The 26,684-nt window shown below is 39.3% G+C and overlaps 1 protein-coding gene across 1 annotated transcript in view; it reads left to right on the top strand.

Moving 5' to 3' along the window:
* WNT2 (Wnt family member 2) overlaps positions 1 to 26,684 on the top strand; it is a 45,629-nt gene that overhangs the window by 519 nt on the left and 18,426 nt on the right. Inside the window, exons 2-4 of the mRNA XM_077116283.1 lie at positions 1,979 to 2,205; positions 7,207 to 7,484; positions 24,361 to 24,625. Of these exons, the coding sequence (XP_076972398.1) occupies positions 1,979 to 2,205; positions 7,207 to 7,484; positions 24,361 to 24,625 (770 nt within the window). The remainder of the gene's footprint in view (positions 1 to 1,978; positions 2,206 to 7,206; positions 7,485 to 24,360; positions 24,626 to 26,684) is intronic.

The following is a 26,684-nucleotide window of genomic DNA, read 5'->3' as shown; positions in this document are numbered from 1 at the left end:
CCCCTGGCTGTCACCCTCTTCTAAGTCCTATCCTGAGCCCCTTCTCTTTTCCTGGCAGACCATTCCAGCGTTGACAATTCAAAACAAAAAACCCCACCACATCCCCCCCCCCCCCAAATGAATCCTGGGATGTTGGTTTATTTGGATCCAGCTGAACGATAGCAAAATCAGCCAAATTCTTATCCCGTTGACAGACGCGCTAGCCAGGTCTCTAACACAGACGTGTGTGTGTGTGTGTGTGTGTGTGTGTGTGTGTGTGTGTGTGTGTGTGTGTGTGTGTGTGTGTGTGTGTGTGTGTGGCGGTTGTAGTTTTCAAGGTGATTTTACACACACACACACGAAAGAAAACTGCTTCAAGATAAACAGACGAGCCAATTCAGTCAGGAATTGAGAAGCTTGAAACCTGTGATTCTGCATTATTTTTGCATTATTTCCCGTCCTTCCACATTCCTAATCTTCTTCAGACTGAAGGGCATTTTGATGCCTCGAGGTAGGGACTACTGCTTTAAAGGGAAGCTGCGGACTCAGGGGGCTTTAAGACCTTACCCCTGTTCAAAGCCCTCTTGCCCAAAAGTAATTCTGCTGCTGACCTTTATTCATTGATCTGCGATTGTTTTTGTTTGTTTGCATAATGAAGGAACATTGAACAGTAATAGGCTTTAGCATCGTTTAAAGCTCCAAAAGGCTAGAAACTCTTCCCCATCTCCCGACCTTCTGATCTTGAAAAGAGATGAAATTGAGACCTCTGTAACTTCCTTGTACTTAAAAGTTTCAGAACAGACATTAAAATACTGATTTAGAAAGACCTGTCATCATGGACAATTTTTTAAAAGATCTGACCTAAGTCAGGAGTATCAACCAAATGAAAAACCAGAACAAGGAATTTTAGGAAGACACTGGAGTTCTTCAAAGTAGCAAAGTGAAGCAAAGGAAGAGGGGTTTAATTCCTTCCTAAGCCACTTTGAACAGGAAGGCGTTTAGCCTTGGCATTGCTGACACAGGATCAAAGATTGATTTATCAGACTGACCATTTTTCAATAAAATGACTATTTCTGTTTCCATGGGTGTATAAACATTATTTATAGCTCAGACTTTTTGTCACATTGTCTCTCAGCTGTCACTTAAATATATTTTTTGGAAGTCACAGCTGAAACGATTTTATGATCATATAAAATAATGAAAATACAAGAAAAAGACATTCTCCCTGTTTGATCGCTTCAAAAGACACCTATGGCAGCTTGGGTTATATAAAAGGTGCCTTTCTAAACATTTCACAACTAATAGAGAACATCTGGGTACAGATGATGATGTAATTTTTGTTAAAGTTTCTTTTCAAAAGTACTTTATGGAGCTATAACTGTTTGATTCTTCCAAACATTTAGTGTCCTTAATAACAATAGAATTTTTTTTTCCAAAAGTTTTCTGTAAAAGCCGAAAAGAACTGGAAAATGGAAATATTTAAAGGGTTCTTTAGTAAGGAAAGAACAGCATGTCTGTGAGGAAAGGGTAACATCAGATACCAGCAGGTGTTGATTAGACAGATAGAGACAATTTTTAAGACACTTGAGCATTAGGTCAAATAAAACGGAGTGAGGCACTTCTAAAGGTCAGCTTCCCCCAAAGCCAAATCCAGAAAAATTGTGTCACTGAGATCAGAGCCTTCTTGGTAAAAGACTCTGAAGCATTCTCCCCACAGTACATTACCCATTCCCCTCATTCTTTTCCCTGCAGACCTGTGTAGAGCATCATTTGGTGGCCCTGGCATTATGCCTTAGCTCTACTTTGTGGTGGCTTCTACCAGATCACTCTTCATGCCTGCCTTGCCAGCGTCTTTCTCCATTGAACTAAAATAAAAATCACCATAGCTTTCTAACTTACCAGAAGGATAAGGAATTCATATTTGAAAGGTGCTTTGAATGCTTCAGTCTCTTGAGAACTCCCCACTCTCATTATTCAGTTCTCTCTTGGTCCCTCATAGGTACATGAGGGCTACAGGTGGCTCCTCCAGGGTGATGTGTGACAATGTGCCAGGCCTAGTGAGCCGCCAGCGTCAGCTGTGCCACCGCCACCCGGACGTGATGCGTGCCATTGGCCTGGGCGTGGCCGAATGGACAGCAGAGTGCCAGCACCAGTTCCGCCAGCACCGTTGGAACTGCAACACCCTGGACAGGGATCACAGCCTGTTCGGCAGGGTCCTTCTCCGAAGTAAGTCCCCTGCCTCCACCCAGCTCCTTGAGCTCGCCTCTCACACACCTGTGGTGTTTCTCATTTGCTCTTCAAAGCCTCTGCTTCTCTTTGGTTGCATTTCACTCTGCCTGAAGCTTGCTCTTTGGGGTGGCATTGCCCCTGTTTTACAGATGAGGACTAGAGAAATCAAGGAACTTGCCTCAAGTCATACAAGACCAGTCATAGAACAGAATGTGGTGTCAAGCTGTTTTCTTTCAACTGCTTGCTCTGCCTGTCACATCAAACCTGCACGTCCCTCTAGGTTCAGACTTTGTCTCTATAAGGAGGGAGAAAGCAACCACAAGGCTTTTGATGTTTTATTTTATCTTCCTGAGGCTTGGATCTTCCAGAAAGACTTGAGAAGCAGATCAGATGGAAAGCCTTAATCTTTTATCAGCCAAAAGATGTTCATTTTTACAGAAACGCTACATAAGCTTTTTTAAGTAGAGGCAAATCTCTACTCATCAACTTTGATGGCCAATCCCGCTATCCAGCCTTGGGTCTCTCTTTCTAAATTAAGCTTTTTTGCCATAGCCATAAATTCTGTAAAGGCAGGAACTAGTCTGTACTCACTGCCCCTTGCTTGGTGCCTTGTGTATTGCAGGCACTATTAGTGAATAGTGAATGGGTGGACCTGTAGTGAGCACAGGTGTGTTTTCCAGGTATGTTTTAGGCAGTAATGATACTTATGGACGCTAGAGGTGGGAACGATGAATATATAGATTTCTTTTTCATTTAGATAGAGCCTTAACCATGATCTATTTGTAGAATAAACTTCCTAAAAGCTCAGCATATGGAAAGTAGTTCATTAGCTGGTATAATATCAGAGAAAGTTAATCAGAAAGAGGTGTTTACTTTCAAATAATACCCATTCACTGACCTGGCATTATTAGCATTCTCCAAGAAATAGCATGACCCATTTGCTTTAGGAAAATCAGACTGTGATCACATCAGTTTATGTGCAAACTCCGGAATCAGGACACTTTATACTTGTTTTGCCCCTCTTCAGGGGCAAAAACTTACAGTTGTTTTGCCCCCCCCAAGAAAATCATCCAAGCTGTGCACTTGGTAATGCTTAACAGAGGGTGTTTCTATCATGTAATCATCATAGCCTTGGGGGTTTATGAGGCCAAAAGAATAACTGAATGTCTCTAAAATCCCCCAAGGGTGTAGTGCTCTCACTCTTAGTGTATCCCTAAACTTAATTTATTGCGATATTCTGCAATTTTGTTCTCTAGTTTACGAACTATATTGTTTTGCATTCCTTTTGGAGTTTCGATATGACATCACAAATATTTGAAAGGTTGATTGTAAATTTCAGCTACATGGAATTTTAAGACTTCACCTACATTAGCTCATCAGTGAATCAATTAAAATGCTGGACCTTGTCAAAGAGTGTTTGCAGATATCTAACACAAGTGATCTTTGGATATATCATGTATAGGCCATCAGTCTTAAAGACCCCTCAGGACTTTTTTTTTCAAAGTTCTTACAATCATTTTATGATTATTATAAATTTAATGCACATCTCATTTATAAAATGATCGCATCTATATCTTGTCTATGAAAATCCATTCAGATGTTTCCATATTGGGAAAACGTCTAGATCACAAATCAAAGGAAACAATTTTGACCAGTTAGTATAAAGATAGTACATCTGCCAAAGCTGGGGATTCATTCATGAAATACTTTAACTTAATCTTGGCAATGTTTGTTTCTTCAGAGCTGTAGAGTTGCTGAGAGGAAGGAGGTTAGAACAAGAGGAAACAGAACTAGTTTGACTTAGTTAAAGGCCTCAGGTAAATAAGAGATTTTAATTTGTACTTCCTTCAGATTTCTTCAGATGAAGCTGAATGCTTTGCCAAAATACTCAAAACTTAAAACACTCGTGCTACATAATTTCTTTCCATTCTTCACAGACGGCCAGATTCCATCCTGAACATTTATGCAAACTCCTGTGACTATCAGTGATGATTTTGTGTTGGTTATGGGAGAACTGAATTTGGCCTGAAGCAGCTTATCCTGGAAATAATCATGAAATTCCAATGAAACTATCCAAAGATTAGTTTAAGTAATTGCATGGAGGGGAGTTCACATCTTAGAGCTGTGAAGTACTCCTTTGGAAACCTAAATGCCCTTATAGATAAATAGGAAAGACAAAGGGCAACACCATTTAGAGGGAAAATATAAAGCTTTCAATGATCTTAGAGAAATGGAGAACATTTGCCTCTTTTGCATTCACCCTTGTGAATGTTAAAAAAAAAAAAAAAAAAAAGCAAGCATTTTCAAAGAGTGTTCAAGAAAGCCTAGCTTCTAATGTCTTGCCCTTCCAGGTAACAATACCCTGCCTCGAACAAAGAGTATGCATATGTACTTAATAAACACTGCCTGACTTATCTCAATCCAAAAAGTAAGAGAAACTGTGATAGTTACACATCAGGAAGTATAAATATCACTATTTAAATTTGGATTTTGTTTGAGTTTATGATGGCTTTAAAAGAATCAGTTTTTCTAAGAAGCCCAAGATCAAAATTTGTTTTGCTACAAAGCCAACTCTTGAAATGTGCTACTATTTCACACATAGCATTTTAGTGATTCATCTAAGACACTTAACTCAAAACATCTTAAGGCTGTTTCCACATGACACCAAAACATCTGGAGGTAAAATGAAAAGTTCAATCAATGTGCTAAATTTTTTATTTTAAATAAATAATACCTATTTGGTAATATGTTTGAATGATGAATGACAAATATTGAAAAAGGTTAGATTTTTACTTTGGAAATTATTTCTGAAACATGGCAGATTTTAAATGATTTTTTTTCTTTTAGCTAACAAGTTAACAAGTTAATGTAATTGTCTGTAAGTTATGCTCCTAAAAAATTTATTCCTCTACTGCTTTCAAAATACTGTCTGGTCACTGAATAATACTATCATCTAATCTCCCATACTTTTTCTGCAATAAACTACCTCAGGAAAGTTCTCTTTTCTCCTTAAAAAATAAGAGAAGAGTAATATAAATACATTAAATATTCATGATTTTTTCCCCTATGTGATTTCTCTACACATGGGCGCTGGACTCCTGATCCAAAATCAATCATTAGGCAGATAAATGAGGCAACTATGAACAAGGTATATTCCTAAATTGTAAAATGTGTACAATCTGACATCCCTTACCTGAGATTAAGCCACATTAGTATCAGTTATTTTTTAAAGCATCTCAATTCCATTTAGAAAATCTGTGATTCTTAGTAATATAAACTGGGACCCTTTAAAACAACTCCCATGATCATCACATTTCTCTCTGGAGAGCCTGCTACCTATGGCAAATATTCATATAATTGACTTTACCTAACTACAGGGCATGATTGATTCCAATTTTGATGGTAGGAGGTTTGGAGGGAGGTATTTTCTGAAAGCTGAGGTAAGTGCCATTTAACAGAGTATAGTTATGTTTTCCTGATTTTTAATAATGAGACTAGCAGAACAAATATTGCAAGGGACGTATACTAAATTTTAGCACTGAATGAAAAACGGAAACAAGCAGGACTTCGATGCGAAAAGGTGGTTTTTTCTCCCAGCTGTGTGGTTCAAAAAGTCACACTCGTCTTGACATATTGAATCACCGAACAGCTCTCTGTTTTCTGCCTTCCAATGGCACGGGTTGTTCAGCTTCTATTTTTGATTGTTAATATATTTGCTGCAGCAACCATTAATAAAAAGGCATACTAATAACAATGAAATACAGCTCCGTTTGAAAAACGAGGTGCACATGGACCCTAAAGAGCTTTATATCTGTCACTATACCATAACACCGTGTTATGAGTTACTACAGATTATTAAAATAATTTAATGTAGTTATTGCACTGAAATATGTACCTTTCAGCTTGTAAGTGAAAGTAGGCTGTGCTCTAATAAAGAACAATTTTAAGAAAGCACCCCAAAGGGTTCTTGCCCAGGTCTAATTATAGGTGGTAAATTTGTTTCCTTCCAGAAAAACCAAAGAAAAGCTTTTCACTGTCTTTTACCCAATAGTGGTGATTAGTGCAAGTGTTCCAGAAGAAAGTAAATTCACTTTAATAGTTAGACATAGTATGTAACTCAAGGATATTGCATATTGCCTTCAACAATCTCTCAATTAGTTGCAAAAGTTGATGCCAAGCCAAAGCTCTCTAGTGTTAATGGTAGGGCTGGATACTGCCTGAATTCGTTTCCCACCTCAGACCTTAGATTTCTTTGAATTCAGTATTTCATTCTCAATAATTTAAATGAATATGAGGAGGTTTGGAAAATTTTTATCAAGGGAAGATGTTGAATCATCAATACCAAAATATATTATAGAATTGTAGAATACCACCTTATTTTACAGATGAAGAAACTAAGGCCAAAAGATGCTATGACATTCTCTTTCAGGACATCTAGAGCTGACATTAAAGCAAAGCAAGCACATGTATAAAACTAATATGTAGCCAGGAGCTGAGCAAGGCAATCTTTGCTTCTATTTCTTCTGGGGTATCTTTTTCTTCTGTGCAACCTCCTCTTCTCATTTAGGAACCATTTGTTCTTTTTCAGAAAACATTATCTCCATGTGGCAGGGGGAGCTCATGTGTGGATTAACCCAAATAATTTCAGAGGCCCATCTTGGAGGCTTTGTTCTCCTGGATGTGCTCAATGACCAGAGAATCTACATCCTCAAGTTCAACATTACAGTCTGCATTTTTAAGCATGTGCATCAAAAATTCAGCACTCTTTTGGGGCACACCTACCAATGCCACCATCATAATGATGAATGACATACATTCCTTCTGTATTATGGCATCTTTCAGATACTTGGTAGCTTTTCCAATTTGCATAGCCTTGATGGCCTGGGCAGTTTCTCAGGTGTTCTTAAAGGGAATACAAAGAGCTGAACCTCTTGATTTGCGTGATTTTGTGGGCTTTTCTCATACCAGACCATTTTAAGTAAGGCATTTTTGTTTCAGGTAGTCGGGAATCTGCCTTTGTTTATGCCATCTCTTCAGCTGGAGTTGTATTTGCCATCACCAGGGCATGTAGCCAAGGAGAATTAAAATCCTGTTCCTGTGATCCAAAGAAGAAAGGAACTGCCAAAGACAGCAAGGGCACTTTCGATTGGGGTGGTTGCAGTGATAACATTGACTATGGGATCAAATTTGCCCGAGCATTTGTGGATGCCAAGGAAAGGAAAGGAAAGGACGCCAGAGCCCTGATGAACCTTCACAACAACAGAGCTGGGAGGAAGGTATGGAACTGCGACCGGTCGTCATTTTGTAGACTGCATAGCCTTATAAATCACTATAGCAGGGATTCTCTTAAACTTTCCTAGAGTTGTTAAAATGCTATGTAGTCACAGCTTCCTTCTGCCCTCCAGCCCAGAGCTGTTTGCTCTGAAGAATACTGCTGAAGCACCCGACCCACTCTGCCTGCCTTCCTACAATTGAGGTGGTAGCGTCCCTTTGCTTTTGACATTGTGTAGAGTCAAGTGCTTTATGGTCTCTCTGGATACTGTTATCTGACAGAAGATAAGATTTGTAGATTAGGATAGTGCTTCATCCCAAGTAGCTGTGGTACATTGAATGCTTGTATCTAAAGGAGATCAGGACCCTGAGCATCTTCTCCCAAACTTCTCATGAAGGCAGCTCATCTGGTATGGCTTGTTGGCTTCTTCTAGGTTCAGGGGTACTTTCTAGAACCAGACCCAGCTCTCACTCATGGAAGCATCACCTTATGGCTTCTGTTGCTGGATGAGTAAATGGATCAGGGAAAGACAGCCTCAAGGTATACTCTGGCCCCTTATCTTCTAGTTTTGACTAATCTTCTAGTCTAGGGGTATCTGGTCAGTATCAACCTTCTAACCCCCATTTATCAAATGAGAAGACTAAATCTCCCCAGGTGCTCGAGATAACATGGTGAATTGGTAGAAAAGTTAGCACTAGAACTCAGATTTCAACTCCTAGTCCAGTGGTGCTTTGGCTTAATGTTAAAACATTTCAGTAACAATATTCAGTTCCATTGATTAGCCATGTTTATCTGCATGGTGACATAACCAGAATAATTGTAGAATCTGAATGCTGCACGTTATGCCTTTGTATGGAAAGCCATAACTGGCTGAGTTTTCAAATATTTGATCACAACCATCCTAGAATAATCTAATTGCCCATAGGAAGAGATAACTATAAATTGTCTTTGATCAACACAAGATAAGAATGTGCTCAATTTTAAAATATAGAGAAAGATCAGCATAAAATTCAAAGGTCCCTGGTGGTGGTGGTAGGGTGCTTTAATAGAAAAAAGAATGGAAAAGAATGCAGATCTGCTTGGATGAGAACCAAGCTAGGCTCATGAAGAGAACAAATCTCATTTAAAGGCCGTTGGAAGGAAAGAATTCTTGCTCAGCACATGGAATAATATGAGTGTGACCTGAATAGTTTACAAATAATACCTTTCTTGAACTTTTAAAATCAACATTCCCATTTTCATGAATTTATGGACACATAGTGATTACTGCCAAGAATATAGACTATGGTTGTGTAATCTTACAACTATTGGTAATTACTGTTTGTGCAATGGTTTGGATAAAAAACATTTATGTTGACCTTTATCTTGACATTGATACCGCAGTATAAATGATAAAATGTGGTGTCTTTGATAGGAGTGTGCTGCCTGATTATTCAAACAGGGAATATACTTAGATCTCTCAGAATATTTGAAAAGATAAAAGCATATGGTTGTACTACATATCAGAGAGCATGATGACTTATCAAAATAAATGTTAATTTTGCTTAACAGGACATTAGATATTGAATGTTTCAACTCTTAAGGACAATAGATCGTAGCTATTATATTTTAGGCCCTGAATAAACATGGTCTTTTAATGTAAATCACATGATTCTTCACTGTGTAGAGGTGAACAGCTGTCAGGCCTCAGATATTCTCCTGCCTACTCTGCAAAACTTAGGAGGCTACTTTTGATTGGAATAAAAGTGCACACACTGACTTTTTAAAATGTGGCTTTAATTAATGGTGGGTGGGCAGACTTTTTCAAGGAGATGCATGATGTCAGTGAATATGAACTTTAATGAGGGTAAATGTATTGAGATAAACATGCGTCTCTAATTCTCTTCTTGCAGTCATTAGACCCCCAGTCTCTACTCCCCCTTCATACCAGCAGAAGGTCTGTGGAATCAAAATGAGAACAGGCTGGGCTTGTGTTTGAAGGCAAGCCTCCTGAACTGGGCCTCCAACAGGCCCGGCTCTAGAAAACCCCAGCCTCCTAGGGTTCACAACACCATCCGTTTGTTTTAATTTCCTTCTTAATGCATTTCAGGATTTTCCAAATTGTCCAGTATGAATATCAACATTTTAACTAGGAGGAAAAAAGCAATATACTTTATTGAAAAGGAAAAGCATCTGTTCCAGGATCATTCCATTTAGTCAGCACTACAGGTCAGAATTCAACACCGACATTGACAAGTCTCAATTTTTCCCCAAATTTAAATAATTTAATTTGCTTATTACTGCAGTTGGTTAGAGCACCCTCACGTGTTCTGTGCTGTAACACCATTTTAGAACCAAGAAAGTATATATTAGTCACAGCTTCAGCAAAATTTATAATGATATTTTTGCTGTCGTATTTCTTGAAGACTCACACTTGATTGAGTCTAGCCTTACACATCCAAATAGAACTATTAATAAGTCTTAAAATGATAAACCTACCCTGTTCAAAACAAACATCATAGTGAGAAGGAAATTCCACACCTCCTCTGAGCAGCCCTTTTTAGTTTAAAGAAATTATATTAATGAAAATTTCTAAATTATATTTTAAATTAGGCTTAGGCAAATTATAAATGAAAAATACCTGGTCAATAGCCACCATTTGAACCCTTTCAGGAATTTGCTAACAGATTTTAAGTTAGTCTACTCGTTCTTCTAGATGAAATTATCACCACAACTTCCTTGACCTTTCCTAAGAGAATCTGTATCAAAATAATCCATGTATACAACCATATACTCCCCTTCTATCACTCTGGAAATTTCTACAAGAATAAGAATTCTGTAAAAATATTTTCCCCCAAAGATATCTCTTACTATGATAAATATAGAAAAAATATGAGATTTGAAATCAGGTCCACTTTAGTTTTCTCATGTGTCAAATGGATTTAACTTGTGAATGCAGGAAGAGGAGTGTAAGGCAAATAGCACAGAATGTGTCACATAGTAGGTGCTCATACAAGTTAGTTCCTTTCTCCTTTAGTGAAGTGAAAGTTGTTTGTACCTTAGGTAAGAGCTAGGCACAGAGATCCAATCTGAACCGTCCATGTATCCATGTATCCACAGGCTAATCTTCTATTCAATTTAACAGGCATGAACTATTTTCTGACTTACAAAATACTTTCACATGTTTTATAATTTGATCTTCCCCAAACACTATAACAATTGAAAAAACAAAACAAAAGAAAGCAGGGTTCCTCCTGTCTGGATGGGAAATGGGGCACAGAGGGATTAAGTGACCAACCCAGGATCACACAATCAGCAAATGCTGAGCTTGGGGACTCAAACTCATTTGCATTCACTCTCATGTACTTTCCATGTACTACCTTTCCATGTTGTCTGTTAAGAATTTCTGGGGAAAAAGATTCTGAATCTTAAAAAAAAATCTGCTCTTGGAAGGTAGTTTTCTGATGATTTTTTCACCTTTTGTGTATGCCGGTTGGGGATTGTCATGGTCAGGTTCATGTGCCAACTTGGCCAAGTTGTGGTACCTGTTTGCCTGGTTGGGCAAGTGCTGTTCTGTCTGTTGCAGTGAGGACATTTCATAGAATTAGATCATGAGCATGTCAGCTGCATCCACAGCTGATTCCACTTGTAATCAGCCAAAGGGGAGTGTCTTCTGCAATGAGTGATGCTTAATCTAATCACTGGAAGCCTTTTAAGGAGGATTCAGAAGAGACAGGCTCTTCCTGTTTCGGCTGGCAAGCCTCTCCTGTGGAGTTCGTCCAGACCCTGCATCGGAATCGTCAGCTTCACAGCCTGCCCTGTGGCTTTTGGACTCTGCATTCCTACGGTCACGTGAGACACTTTTATAAGTTTTATATTTGTGAGTATTCCCTGTTGATTCTGTTTCTCCAGAGAACCCTAACTAATACAGGGACTGAATCATGTCACCCAGAAAAGGCATGTTCATGTCCCAACTCCTGGTCCTGTATGTGTGACTCCATTTGTAAATAAGACCTGGGAAGATGTGATTAGGTAGGGTGTGCCCAAACTGAAGGGAGGTGGTCCTTAATGCAATATGGTTGAAGTCCTTATAAGCAAAGGAAATTGGACACAGAATCAGCAGCCATAGAGGGGCAGCCAAAGGGCAGAAGTCAGTGCAACTCAGGAAAGAAAGAAGAACATGCTGCCATATGCATTATCATGTGAACAGAAAAGCCAAGGAACCCTGAAGACAGCTGGCCAACCAGGAGATACCCTCCTGGGAGGAGGCAAGCCTTTTAGCCTCTGAATTCATGAACCAGTAAATTCCTATTAAGACAACGCATTGTATGGTTTTTGTTTTAGCAGCTGGTAAACTAAAATAATGCCTTTATTTCCCGAGATTTCTATAATGACTATTATTTTTTGTAGTAAGAGGAAAAAAAATTGTGTTTTACAGGGTGCAAATATGATAGCCCACCCAAAGCAACTTACTGTTACTGATGGATTCACAAAATTTCAACTAATGGCACTGCAAGTCTGAGAGCATTATTGCCACATGCTATTGGGCTAAATTTGGTTCATCGGATCATTTATTTTAAGGAATTTCTTTGGGAAAGGCTTCTTTCTTGGTACTAAGTCAAAGAACCCTGACCATGAGAAACTAATTTTAGTTGGGGGAACAAGTGGAATACAATTGCAAGGCAAGCTATGCTAAGAAGTATACTAGAGAAACTGGCCGAAGAGCTAGAGGAGATGAAGTTTGTAATATGGAAGAAGTGGATGTTTGAACTGGAATTGAAGATTTCCCATGGTTGAGATAAGGACAGTCCTCTCAATGATGAGGAGACCACATGGCAAAGAAAGATATTGGAGCAGAGATTACATCATAAAGTCGAGAAATATGAGGGCTATAGGATGGAGCTCATCACTGAGAATTAATAGGAGCTAAGGCTGGAAAATTTAAGTCATGACCAGATCTGGTGAGCCTCAAATACCCTATTTGGCTTTTCCTGTGAAGGCGACAGGAAGGCATTGAACAAAGAGGGGAAAATTGAGTATTTAAGTTCAAACCTTCTGTAATGGGTTTGAATTGACGACAAAAAAATACATTTATTAGAAAAATTATGAGAAATTTCTGTTCCCTAAATTTTATTTTCAGCATTAAATTCATACATAAGGACTAATGTAAGAAATCTCCTGATGTTTATTAAGAAGAACAATAAGCAGATGGCAACTATGCTGATGTTTATATTTTTCATATAATGTTTTCTTTTTTTATTGGCTTATTTACTAATTAAGGGTTCTTACCTATCAATGTCATCTTGACTGAGGCAGTATAGAAGTTAGTCTTTGAGAATCAGAAAACTGGCACTAAAGCTTGAGCACATCCTTGCACAGGTTATCTAACTAGGGTTGCCATATATAAGATAGGACACCCAATTAAATAAGAATATTTTTATTTGCTAAATCTAGCCATCCTATTAGACCTCAGCTTCCTCATATGTAAAATGTGTATAGTAATGGTACCTGCCTCTTAGGCTTGCTTGGAAGTGGGTGGTGAAAAGCTTGACCAGCAGGGAATTCAGTTTCTAGTTCCCTGCACTGTCCGCATAAGCACCACCCAAGCTGTTGTGGGAGCACGAGCTCCTGCCCCTGAACATGAACCACTGGCCCTGAGACAAAGGAGATCCTCCTAAGTTCCATCTACAGGAGACATCTCCAAAGTCTAAGACTTAACACAGCCTTATACGCAGGTAAATCTAGATTCTAGTACAGGCTTCCCCTGAAAATAAATAATAACAATAAAGTAATGGGTCTGATCCAAGAAAATTGAGTCATGATTTAAAAGAAACCACAGTCTTGAAAAAATAAGGTATATCAGGGTGGTGCAATGGTGGCTCAGTGGCAGAATTCTTGTCTGCCATGCCAGAAACCTGGGTTCGATTCCTGGTTCCTGCCCATGCCAAAAAAAAGTAAGGTGTATCAATAGGGTATAAAAAGAAAAAGAGGGACATTTCATTTTACATGTGGGAAACTTAAATTGAACTACAGAGCCAGGTGGCTTTAATCCTCCCTTCAAAAATCGTGAGTATCTTTATAGGGTGCTAGAGTTTCTTAGCAGATATTTATTTTCTGACTGGTCTCCTTAATACATAAAAAATAAAATGCACTTTGAGCAGTTAGATCAGTTCTGCCAGCCCTACCTGTGTCTTACTGGACCCCCAAATAGAAAATGCTTCAAACTGTAGATCTTTATATATTGTATGAATAAAAACTAACCAGAATTAAGGTTCCAAAACAGGAAATAACTCTTAGCAAAATTGTTACAGCTCCAAAAGCTCTATTATTAATGGAAAATGTTTGTTTAAATTGGCCTTATTAGTCAATGAGAATTATTATATATATGATTAGTCAACAATAATGTTCTTGAATTCTGCAAATGTAAATTCCACACCTTATATTTTTATCCAAGCCCACCTGCAGTCACTGCTTTTAAAGACTGTCAGTGTGCAAGAAATCACAATGTCTTATTTACATTTTCAAATGACTGCATAAACAAATCAACTGCACAGTTTGCTAATAAATATTTCTTGTTTTCCTACTTTCAGAACATGTACGATTGAAAGGTATAAATTGGTTGAATTTTCAGTAACTCCTATCTTAGAAATGTGGAGCTGTCAAAAGGATTTAATTATTAATAAATGTATTTGGCTTTAAGCCAGCATCTCCAAAACTGAATTGTGTGTTTTTAATTTGTGTTTATCTCAGGAAAACTGATATAGGACCAGAAAAATATTGGTTGCCTTGTGGAATACACACAACTAAAAACTTAAGTACTAACACTTCTTTAAATGTTTACATTTAATGAAATAATATAGTTAAAATACAGCATATAAGGACTTAAAATCAACTCTAAATAGTATTTTTAAGATAAAGCCAGTTGTTAAATTGGCATATACTTCACACAGTATAAAGCGGATTGTCTTTCATCTGATAGGAAGAGAATCAGTATAGCACCATACAGAGTTCATAAACTTAAAATACACTTGTCTTCAAGAAAAAATTTCTCATATTCCACAAAGAAGACTTACAAAGACACCCTGGGGTTGCTTGGGTTCAATTTTTTAAAAAACTGAAAGACCAAGGTTTCATTTTTGAAAGAAGTACTTTTTTTTTAAATAACTGGCTAAATCATTTCTTCGACTCTAATTAGATAGACAAACAGTAAATGTAAAAACTTCTGTAGTCCTCACTGAACCGGACAGCATGAACCCCCAGCGGTGACAAATGCCTGTTTGAGGAATGCTGGCACAGTGATTTTACATGTAGTTTTGGTGTTGAACAGGATTAAGTTATGTCCTGCCTCAGCCACTTTCTGCTTGTGAGAGGGAGGACAAGTCCTCAACTTCTAAGTGTTTCAATATCCTCATTGTAAAAGGGGGTAATAATAGTACCTTCTCTATATGTTTGTGTGGATTAAATAAAACAGTGAATATGTTTTATGTGTTTGGCCATGTTAAGAACCCAGTGAATGTTATGGCTCATTATTATACTCCGACAGTAACTTGGGATAAGAAAAAAAAGAATTTTAAAATAGAATTGTTCTAGCCTACATGATGTTCCTTATTCTGTAGCTTTTTCTCTTTTTCTTTTCTAACATTCAGACTACTGTTTTTGTAGTGTAGGATTGCTAAAATTTAGAAGTTTCCTAAATTCTGAAAATAGAAAATGCCTCTGCAGATCAAAGACTTAAAATGCTGAAAATCAAAGATTTAAGGCCCAGGTCAAAACTCTCCTGAGTTAGAATTTTAGCACTGCAGCAATTATGAACCTACCAAAATTTTTTTATTGAGAAAAGTTGTGTTAAGCTAAATATGGTCTCTATGAGGCTTAACACCAAAGGAGTATTGCTGTCCTTAGGAGTTGTCAAATTTATCTATTTGGCTTTTTTTAAGCAGTCATTTAAAATGAGCAAATAATTTTAAAGTTCCTTTTTATTGTGAAATATAACATATATACAAAAAAGCAATAAATTTTCAAGTACCTTTTAACAAGTGGTTATACAACAGATTTTAAAGTTTGGTAAGGGTTACAGTTCCACGATTTTTCGTTTTTTCTTCTATCTGCTCTAAGACACTGGAGACCAACAGAAATATCATATAATGATTCAGCAGTCATACTTATTTGTTAAATCCTATCTTCTGTATTATACAACTCCTTCCTTTTAAATAACACATATACATAAAAGCAATAAATTTCAAAGTACAGTGCAACAATTTGTTGTAGAACAGATCTCAGAGTTTGGTATGGGTTACAATTCCATAATTTTAGGTTTTTATATCTAGCTGCTCTAAGGTACTGGAGGCTAAAAGAAATATCACTATAACAATTCAGTACTCATACTCATATGTTAAACCCAACCTTCTCTGTATAACTCCACCATCACTGTTGATCTTCCCCCCAGTTTTTAGGGGTATTTGGGCTATACCCATTCTAACTTTTTCATGTTGGAAGGGGCTGTTGATAATATGGGATAGGGGGATGGAACTAGTTGATGTTCTGGAAGGGATGGCCCCTCTGCATTTCAGGACTTATCCAGGGACCTATCTGAAGGTTGTAAGTTTTGGAGAGTTACCCTAGTACATAGAACCTTTGTAAAATCTTATATAATGTCCTTGATATTCCTTAGGATTGGCAGGAATGGTTTGGTTTTGGTTTGGCAAGTTATGATAGGTAGCAATGTCTAACTGAAGCTTGCATAAGAGTGACCTCCAGTGTAGTATCACAACTCTATTTGAACTCTCTCAGCCACTTGTACCATATTTGTTATATTTCTTTTCCCCCTTTTGGTCTGGATTGCATTGTTGATCCATGGTGCTAGGGCCAGGCTCATCCCTGGAAGTCATCTCCCATGCCACCAGAGAGACTTTCCTCCCTGGATGTAAGATGAGCAAGTATTTATCGACAGGATGCCACAGTAGAAATTAGATGGGACTAAGGCAAGGGATTCATGAAGATCTCTGCTGGCCAGTGTGGTGACATAAAAAGCCATGAGGGCTGAGAGAATATGAAAAGAGGATCATAAGAGAAGGTGAAAATGGAATCTTGATAGCAACCTGCATTAAAGGTCAAAGAAGAAGTAGAAGAAAAGACCCTAAAGGAAAGATTCAGAACCAGAATAGAGAACAGGTTCTATGGACTATAGCCCTAAGCTTCTGGGTAAAGCTTTAAAATCACACACTGGAGAGAGACAGCAAGCCATTGTAATTGATTACTTTATTTATTCTTTATATTGTAAAAATAATACCTAAGCATAATAACGAAAATAACAAATTGAACAGTGCAGAAGTATATGTCATAATAAGAGAAGGCTTCTCCATTCTCAGTCCCTGTTTCCTCCTGGAACATTTCTAAATACAAACTGACTCAAGGCCATGAATGAGACTTATACTCTTTCTCCCCCAAATCCATGAACATGATAGTAATGGAATAAAAATTGTTTACATCACAAAAAAGAAAATGGCCTGAGAAATGAGAGAGCTCAACAAATTTCTGGAAGGTAGAAAGCAAATGAAGAAATCCTCACTGACAAAGAAGGATAAAAGATCCGTTAAGAGAAAGAACCCAAGTATACAAGCCCTGTTTCTTCTGCTAAACTCACCAGTTGGACAAGTCACTTCTCCCCTGGGGAGGGGTGAGTAAGGGGGTGGAGAAAGCCAGGAGTGTTACTCTAATGGAATGTCTTCCTCAAGAAGCTAGCAAAAGGTATTGAAAAAATTAGAGACAAAATATAAAAAAGCCTAGAGGATCAGTTTCGAAGGTTCAGCAGCTGACTAGAAGAATGCCATTAAAAGAGTCAACAGAAAGTGGGAGGGGAGGGCGTATTAGTTAGGGTTCTCTAGAGAAACAGAACCAATAGGAAATATTCATAAATATAAAACTTATAGAAGTGTCTCATGTAACCGTGGGAATGTAGGTCCAAAATCTGCTGTGTAGGCTGTGAAGCTGATGACTCGGATGAAGGGTCTGGATGAACTCCACAGGAGAGGCTCACCAGACAAAGCAGGAAGAGAGCCTGTCTCTTCTGAATCCTCCTTAAAAGGGTTCCAGTGATTAGATTAAGCATCACTCATTAAAGAAGGCACTCCCCTTGGCTGATTACAAATGGAATCAGCTGTGGACATAGCCGACATGATCATGATTTAATTCTATGAAGTGTCCTCATAGCATAAAACAAGCCAGCACTTGCCCAACCAGACAAACAGGTACCACCACCTGGCCAAGTTGACACATGAACCTGACCATGACAGAGGGGCAGATGATAAGACAATATCTCAATGCTAAAGGACAAGAATCTCCAGTTTGGAAGGGCCCACTGAATGCTGAGCAGAATTAATGAAAATAAAATCTTAAATAGATAATGTGTTATGATATTCCAGGACACCAAGGATAAGCAAGAAATCCTAGAAGCTTTCATGGAGAAAAAAAAAATACAAAATCAAAATGAATCATTTACCAATGAATCAGCCAGACATCAGACTTCTCATCTGCAACACTAGAGACCAAAAACCTATAGCGTTATACCGTCAACATTTTGAGGGGAAAATGTTTTCAACTCAGAATTCTATACCCAGCCAAACTATTAATCAAGTACAAGGGCTGAATAAATACATCTTAGAAATGAAAGAGTTCAGGAAATATATATGCAAGACGCCTTGAAGGAGTTACTTAATAATGTGCCACAGCAAAAGGAAAGAATAAACTCAGAAAAGAGAAAATATGGCAGCTACAAGAGCAGCAGAGCCAATCTAAGAGGGCATGAGGTTAGGTCTCAGCTGTACAGTCAGTTCAGGCTGGCGCTGGAGGATTAAAAGCAGAATTCATTAAAAGCAATGCCTCTCCAGTTGTGCTTTGCAGACTGGTAGGGAGAGAGAAGAGAGAATGGGACAGGGCGAATACCACAGTGGGCTATGGCTTTTCACTGTGATCTTTTCTGTACTATTTGATTTTCTAAAAATCATGCCCACACATTTCTCTAATTAAAAAAATTGAGAGTAATAACTAGAAACAAATAAACAAACAAACACAAAAATCCCGGGCCTGTCTGGCAGCCCCTTGGGTATCCCCCATGTCCTTTAGTTTGATTACTCATTCCTTTATCATCCATATAAAATGTCTCAAGCCCCTCTGTTAGGGACTATGAATGGGAAGCTCAACAGCTCCTCACCCAGTGCCCCCAGAGATCCCTAGGGCAGTGTCCCTTCTGAGCCAGGACCCACCTGTAGACTCTTCCTCTTCTGAAGTCCTCCCAGTATTCCTCTGGACACCTGAACTAAATTTACCCCACTGGGCACCAGCCATCTTTCATTTCCCTTCAGAAACTAGCAGAAACTTGTTGCTTGTGGCAAATTTTTCTTGGAGCTTAGGATGTTTTGGAGACATTGGGTAGGATGCAACTTCTAATTCAATAATCAGATATTCCTTTTCTAATAATGTAGTGCCATCCTCTGCCACAGGGAACTTGTCACTGGCTCCACCCTTCCAGATATCCCCAGTTGCCCTCCATGTTGCTGAGGTTTCTTTCCTTCTCCCCTGCATTCTTGAATTTAGGGCAAAACTTGCAACGCTGGCTGTATATTACATTCACCTGAGGAAACAGATGTCCCACCAATTCCCACACCCCAACCCCACCCCAGATTCTGATTTACTCAGCCTGGAGAGGCACTGGCATCCTTGTGTTTGAAACAGTCTCTAGGTGATTTTAATGCCTAGCCAGGAATGAGAACCACAGCGCTGCTCTCTCTAGTTGCAAGGGAGCAATCCCCAAATTCCTGTTATTTTATTATGCAGAGTAGTTTGACTCTTTGTTTTTTGCCTCTCTTTCCAGATCAGTCAACCCCTCAAACCACAACCAGATTGTAAAAGAACTTCTTTTCCCCTTTCTTCTCTGGGTATATATACATATACAGCCCTTTAAGAAGTAGATCATATATATGTTGGATATTTTGGTTCTTTTTTTTACATGGGCAGGCACCAGGAATCGAACCTGGGTCCTTTGCCGTGGCAGGTAAGCGTTCTTGCCGCTTAGCCACTGTGGCCCGGATATTTTGGTTTTATCATGTGATTTCATTTCACGCCTGTGAGATTGATCTACCTAATTATCTAAAGATCATGTAATATTCCATTATGCATATACCAAAATGTGCTGAACCATTTTCCTATTGCTGTCATTTGGGTTACTTCTCATATTTTGCTATTGCTAATAATGCTGTAGTGAACATCCATATGAGTATGTATCTGTCAAAATTTGTACAAATATTTCCAAAGTGGAAACATTTCCACATAGAATCAAAGCATATGTATATTTTAAATTTTGACAAGTATTGGAAAACTGCTCTCCAGTTAAATGATGTTTCCATTTATGCTCCCACCAACAGTTTGTAGAAGCATCTCTTTCCCCATACCCTTCCAACACCAAATATTATCAGTGTTTTTACTTTTTGCTAATCTTCTAGGCAAAAAAAAAAAATGCTGTTGCCTTGTTTCAGGTTGAACTTTTCTGATTATTAGTGAAGTTGAACATCTGACTATCTATTAGTTTTTCTAACATGTCTTGTCTTTCTTCTGGGAAATATCTAGTAGACTTTTGACAATTATTTGTTTGGAAGATGCAATGCAATCTCTCCTATTTCTTTTCTACCTCTTCCCCTCCCCACCCCACACACTATTAATGAGTCTATAATATTATCCAATCAATTCGTGATTATTCAGAAAAATGAAGAATATGCATAATTCAAAATTTCAAAATATTATAATGTGATTTTTTACTAAGGATTCTAATATATTTTTGGAACGAGCATAGATCTAACAGTGAGGCATGTCTGCTTCACATCCTAATTTTGCCCCTTTAGAAATGAGTGACCCTGTTTTACTTTCCTTTTTTTGTTTTGCACAAGAAGGCACTAGGAATCCATACTTTCCTTTTTTGAGCTCTGGTTTTCTTAACTGTAGAATGGGAACAAATAGCCTACCTTGGCTAATTGTCATAATTACTTAAAAGGATGTATGTAAAGCACTTGGCATGGAGGCTGGCACTTGACTAAGTACTCTATAAATAGCTGTTGGGAATAATAATCTACCTTTGGCTAGCTGTGATAAAGATATAAGATAAATGTGTACAGCACCCGGCTTGGAGCCTCAATAAATAACTGTTATTGTTGCAATTTTATCACAATATTTGAATAGTGGAATTGTTTAAACTAGGAATTCTCACTGTGAATTTTTCAATCCCATTCCTTCCTCTTACCTCAACTCTCTCTAAAATAGATTGGTAGGCTTGGACCCCCTTCCCTCTGCCTCTCTGATTGAACAGACTTTGTTCTCTCTAAGGTTAAGTGTCTGAATTTCACATTTACAAACCCAGCAAAAGGAAAAGGTGAAGCTAGCGCAAAACTGCGATTGAGCACCAGACAGGCTGTGTGTTAACAGTGAGGGTTGGAGGTGTGAGGAAATTCAGTGCCAGAGAAGGTGGATTCCCCCGAGGTGAATCCACAAACAAGATCTGACCTTGGTATCAGTTGAGATATTTTCAGTTACAAGTAATAGACCCTGGAGGCATGAAATGCCAAGGAAAACTTTTACCATCTTTGATGACAAAGTCTTGAGATGGGGCAGATCCGCAGTGGGTACATTCAGTAGCTCAACAACATCCTCCAGAACCCAGTTCTTCCCAGCTCTCAATACAGCCACCTGCAGCTTCCTGCTGGTCCTGCATTGGCTGCCACTGTGATCCCAGGAGGCTGCTACAGAAAACAATATCCAGAGACAAAGAAGTTTTTCCTCATTTGTTTCTTTTTTATAATTTTTTTGTTAATTTTCATATTTCATTTATTTCTTTTAAAAAACGAAGAAACCTTTTTTATAAGCCCTGCCAGAGATTTCTCCTAATATCATATTGGCCCAAATTACATCATCCATCACGTGCCCATGTCAAAAAAAAAATCAGTAGCAGGATGATGAGATTACTATTATTGATTTAGACTACTCCGGACTCATAGACAGGCCCAGACACCTCTGAAGCATGTGGCCCCCAATACCTGAACTAAAGAGTTAGCAAGGAAGAGGGAGAAATGGCAGTTGCACAGATGCTCAACAATTTCTATCACCACTACATTTATTTATAAAATGTATTTTAATTAAGTTAATTAATATGGAAGTCTTTTTATTAATCATATAAAATACCAGCTTTGATGTTTGCAATCTAGAAACTTAGCATAACAAAGGGAGGGCAGTAATATTTCCTATCATTTTTAAAGGTAGATACAGATATTCATACTTATGAATGAATAACCTAGCTCTAATAGAAATAATCTTTGAAGAATGAGCGTTCATGATCAATTCCTGATTGCTTGGCATGGAATGAGTTTTGTGCAACTCTATCCCAGATTGTAACAGGACAGAGTTGGGGACCCAAGATGGCACTCCTAGAACTGTGTCTGTGGAAAGATGCCTTCCTCTGAGTAGTTGTTCGAGGGAGCAGAGACCTTCAGTCAAGGTCATCCAGACAGCTTCATCCCAAACACCTGGAATTCAAACATGGCGTCGGGTATAGTTCTAGAAAGAAAGTTAATTCTGACATCCTTTAAAGATACCTAGATTCCTGCAACTTAGAAGGCAGACTAATGAGGTTCTTTCTCCTCCTTCTGCTTCCTTACCCTCCAAAGCTGGCTCATGCTGAAGGGCACAGATTTCAAATGTAACAGGTACATGGTCAGCTATGACAGGCAAACTGAGGAACAACTGGATACCAAAGCCTCCCCTCATGAGATAATGAGTGAATTCATATTTCCCAGCAACCTTAGGGCCACCAAATGTCTTGGCTATAGTTGCTCCTTCAGCTCTAGGATGCTTTTGACCACGGGCCTATGAGTGAATCGGGACTGATTTTCTGGAATGAAGACCATCTCCACATACCCGGTTCCTCTATAGCCTTAGTCAGAAACTGAGTCTGTGGAAGAAGTAAAAGTTGGTTTGAGCACTAAAGCAAAGTTACCTGGGTGAGGCCAATGGGTGAGAAGCAGCCTAGAACACTGGATTGTGTGTGTGTGTGCATGCGTACGTTGGGGGATAGTGAGCATGGGTGCTGCTACGTGCTCCCGCAGGTCTGCACATTGGAGCCACCCACCACATCTTAGGCCCACACCCAGACCAATTATATTAGAATTTCAAGGAGTGAGACAGAGCAGGATTGAAGCTACACCTCCACATTCTTAAAAATAGTCCTCTCAACTCATTACTCTAAGAATTTTGTTCAAAAATTATCACTGTGGAAAATGGCCCCTGTGCCTATAACCCTCATGCCAGATATGCTGCATCTTGAGGAGAGAAATTGAGAGGAAGGGGGCCCCCAGCCAGCAACTTTCTCCTCTGTTCTGTGACTGAGCTGAGAACCATAGCCAGTGTCTCAGTGAGCTCTAAAAGGCTGGTGCCTACACTAGCCCTTCGCATCATGCTGCTTTTGGTATCTGCTGGGAGAGCCTCTAAGGGTCAATCATGATATCCCTTGACCAACAAAAGACTCTTTGATTATTATAAGAATTTGGAAAACTGATGAACTGAACAAGAGGTTAGTGCTAACTCTTTGGGGAGAAAAATGGTCATTAAAGTAGTGAATCATATGAAATGGGGAACAAGAGGAGGTTTTTAATCACAAAATGTGCTTTAAAAATATTTGAAAGAGGCAGGCAGCAGCGGCTCAGTGGCAGAGTTCTTGTCTGCCATGCTAGAGGCCCGGGTTTGATTCCCGGGGCCTGCCCATGTTAAAATATATATATTTTGGAAGAAAACCATTTACTTGCACATACTTTGAGTTGGAAAGACATGAGATTTGCATTCTGGCCATTCCACATAACATCCCTTGAGTTTGGTCAAGTAAGTCATCGCACCCCACCCCTCCCAGACCCTGTCCTCCAATCCTTGGTCTGTAAAATGGAAGACAGTACTTCGAGGTTGTTGTCAAGACTATGGGCACAAAGAACTCCTTTCACTTCAGTGAGTCAAGGAGAAATAGGCCAAGGTCTGAAGAGATGTCTGTGTGCTCAGAGCTCACGAAGATGGGCTGGTCCCAGCTTTCCTTCACACCTTCCCTTGAAAAAGAACACACCAAGCTGAGCCCTGGCATCTAAGCTTCCTATCTGAACTGGAGTTGAGTGATAATTTCTTTAATTTAATGTCAATCTCACAGTCACCAACTGACTTTCTGGAGTAGCCTGGCTCTGTCCTTTACCGGCTGTGTGTATTTGAACAAATGCTTTAATCTAAGTCTTGCACCTCAGTCATATGCAAAGTAAATATGGTAACATAGAGGTCACAGAAGTGTTGGGACGATTAAGGTCATTGAGATAGAGTATATGAAGTGCTATCCCAAAGCCTGGAACTTAGCATTCCATATATGGTAACCGTTACTATCATTGGTTATTTGAAAGATGTGGACTTGACAATTATTTTGTTAATCTAATTTGAGTAATGGTATACATTTTTAATATAATGAAGCTGTATTTATCCAGAAAATGCCCTCTAATTCATTCCCTCACTCTTCAAATTGGCCCTGTACCTTATTAAATTCAAATTAATAAGGTTTATATCATACTCATAGCCAAATGAGGTTTGGAATTAGGCATTGTACCTCCACTCTCTACCTGCCAGCTGTCATCCTACTCAAATGGGGCTGGAAGTAACCAGCAAGTGACTCTCCAACATTTCCCAGTCATAAGCCCCTGGACCCAGTGTTGCAAGGGTCACTTTCTGATTGCTCAGAGGGAAGGAAGGTTATAGTGCATTGTACACTAGTAGAAGTAAGTGATTTGTTGAATGAGGCTTGAGTCCACCTCCACTGAACATGTCCCTGGTGCTCCCGGTAGGCTGTAAAGCGGTTCTTGAAACAAGAGTGCAAGTGTCACGGTGTGAGCGGCTCCTGTACCCTGAGGACATGCTGGCTGGCCATGGCTGACTTCAGGAAAGCGGGCGACCATCTCTGGAGGAAGTACAATGGAGCCATCCAGGTCGTCATGAACCAGGACGGCACTGGGTTTACTGTGGCTAACAAGAGATTTAAGAAACCAACAAAAAATGACCTCGTGTATTTTGAGAATTCTCCAGACTACTGCATCAGGGACCGAGAGGCAGGTGAGTTCAAAATGCTTTATTCACAGCACCTAATTTTTTCAACAACCCATTGTTTTTGTTGCTCATATTTCTTAAAATTCATCCTTAAAAGTACACAGAGTTGTCTCTTAAGCAACTGGAAGGGTTGGTTGATAATGTGCAGATTCTGGAGAAATGGGAATCCAACAAGAATGTACATGCAAAAAGTCAAAATACGCAGATTAGCAGAATTCTTCAGCCTGGACAAAATTCTTAAGGCTGGACAGACATATACTATGTCTAAAAATTTAGCATCTTTCATGTGACCCTAAAGCTCAGAAAAGAATAGTTTTGCAGTATATCTGTAACCTCATAATCTTACAAATTCCACCTTACTGATTATGAAAGAGGGTCCGAGGACTTAAGACTGAACCTGTTCTGAAATCTGCCATCCTTCACACACCCTTGTTCTTTACATATTCTCAGGAGTTACCAAGTGCTAGGAAGCAAAAATTCATCCCCCCTTGTCTGACTGTAGGTGGGCAGTGTGTGAGGACTGTGTAAGAGGCACTTCATTTATTAAGGTCACACCCTTCCCTTCCCTGGATAACATCTCCTCTGCCTCGGACACTCTCAGAGCAACTCCATCAGCTTCAGCACAGCAGCTGTTCCCCCTTGTCTGGTTTTATGCAGTAAGTTATTCTCCACCTCTAAACAACACTGAACTCCAGGCCTTTCACGTTGTTTGCAAAGACTCAGGTGCAAAATAAGAAAGAAAACAAATCTAAATCGGAAGGAGGTATTTGGGAGCCCATGGGCCATTTTGGCTTAAGCCAACCCCTGAGACTAGGTAGGAAGCAGGGGAATTCATTGCCAGGAAAAAATATACTCTGAGTTAAGTTCTGAGTTTAGTTTCCGAAATTAATTGCAAAGAAACCAGTAAAACAGTGAAGATGGCCTCCACCTCCTAATATTAGATTGGCCGAGGGGCACAATTACCAGAGAATGTCACAAGAAGTCCAAAGCCTCCCTTTTGCCCCTGAGTGGATGAATTTACTTCATGGTATGATGAGCTAGTCTTTGCAGCAGCAGAGCAGGTTGGCACATGCAGGCTGTAGATTAATGACAATAGAATGAAAGGACAGAGGGTCTGAAGGACCAGATTCTGCTGCATTCCTGGCACGCTTTGGGACCCTTTAATAAGTCTTCTTACCTGTCAGGCCAAAGTTTCAGCTGAATCATCATGAAGCTCGTGCTTTGATACAGGATTGTCTCAGAGGTCTGGCTCCCCCTCTGCCATCACTAGTTGTTTAAACTCTGCCTCCTCAAACAGAACATGGGGGTGATGATATCGTGATCATTTTAGGTACTACATACTGATTACTGTGTCCTAAGGCCACTGCATGCATGGTATTATTTAATTCTAGTTAACTGTTAGAGTGGCCCTGTGACATCAGTGCACTGGAACTGGTTACTTAAAAAAAGAGTAAGAAGGTGGCTCCTGGTGGAGCAACACCAACTAAGGGCCAAATTAAATTTTTTTTCGTGAAGCCAGATGAGCAGCCCTAGATATCATCATCCCCGTTGTACATAGTAGAAGTAAGTGATTTGCTGACTATTTCCTTTCTAGGAGGGGGTGTAACTCAGGCTGACTGACCCCATGGCCTGTGTTCTTAACCCTACCTATCTCCCAGGATGTGTGTTTCAGTCTCTGAGGCTGCTCGGGAAAGTACCGCAAAATGGGTTGTGTGAAACACTGGAAATGTATTTGCTCACAGTTTGAGGCTGAGAAAAAGTGCAAATCAGGCCGTCATCAAGGCAATGCTTTCTTCCTGAAGAATGTGGCATCTAGGGGTTGGCCTCTGACAATCCTTAGTCCTGGGTGCCTCATCACTTGGCGGTGCACATGGCGGACTCTCCTGGCCTCTCTGTTCTTTTCTGGGTTCTGTTGAATTCCAGCTTGTGGCTGCTCCCTGTGGTGCGCTGTCTCTCTCTCTCTCTCTCTCTCTCTCTGAATTTCATTCTGCTTATAAAGGGCTCCAATATTAGGATTAAGACCCACACTGACTGGGCTGGACATAGCTTAACTGAAGTAACCCCA

This window comes from Tamandua tetradactyla, chromosome 1 (assembly GCF_023851605.1).
Source record: "Tamandua tetradactyla isolate mTamTet1 chromosome 1, mTamTet1.pri, whole genome shotgun sequence".
Classification (NCBI taxonomy): domain Eukaryota; kingdom Metazoa; phylum Chordata; class Mammalia; order Pilosa; family Myrmecophagidae; genus Tamandua; species Tamandua tetradactyla.
The sequence above is the reverse complement of the archived record's forward strand: the minus strand, read 5'-3'. Positions and strand labels throughout refer to the sequence as shown.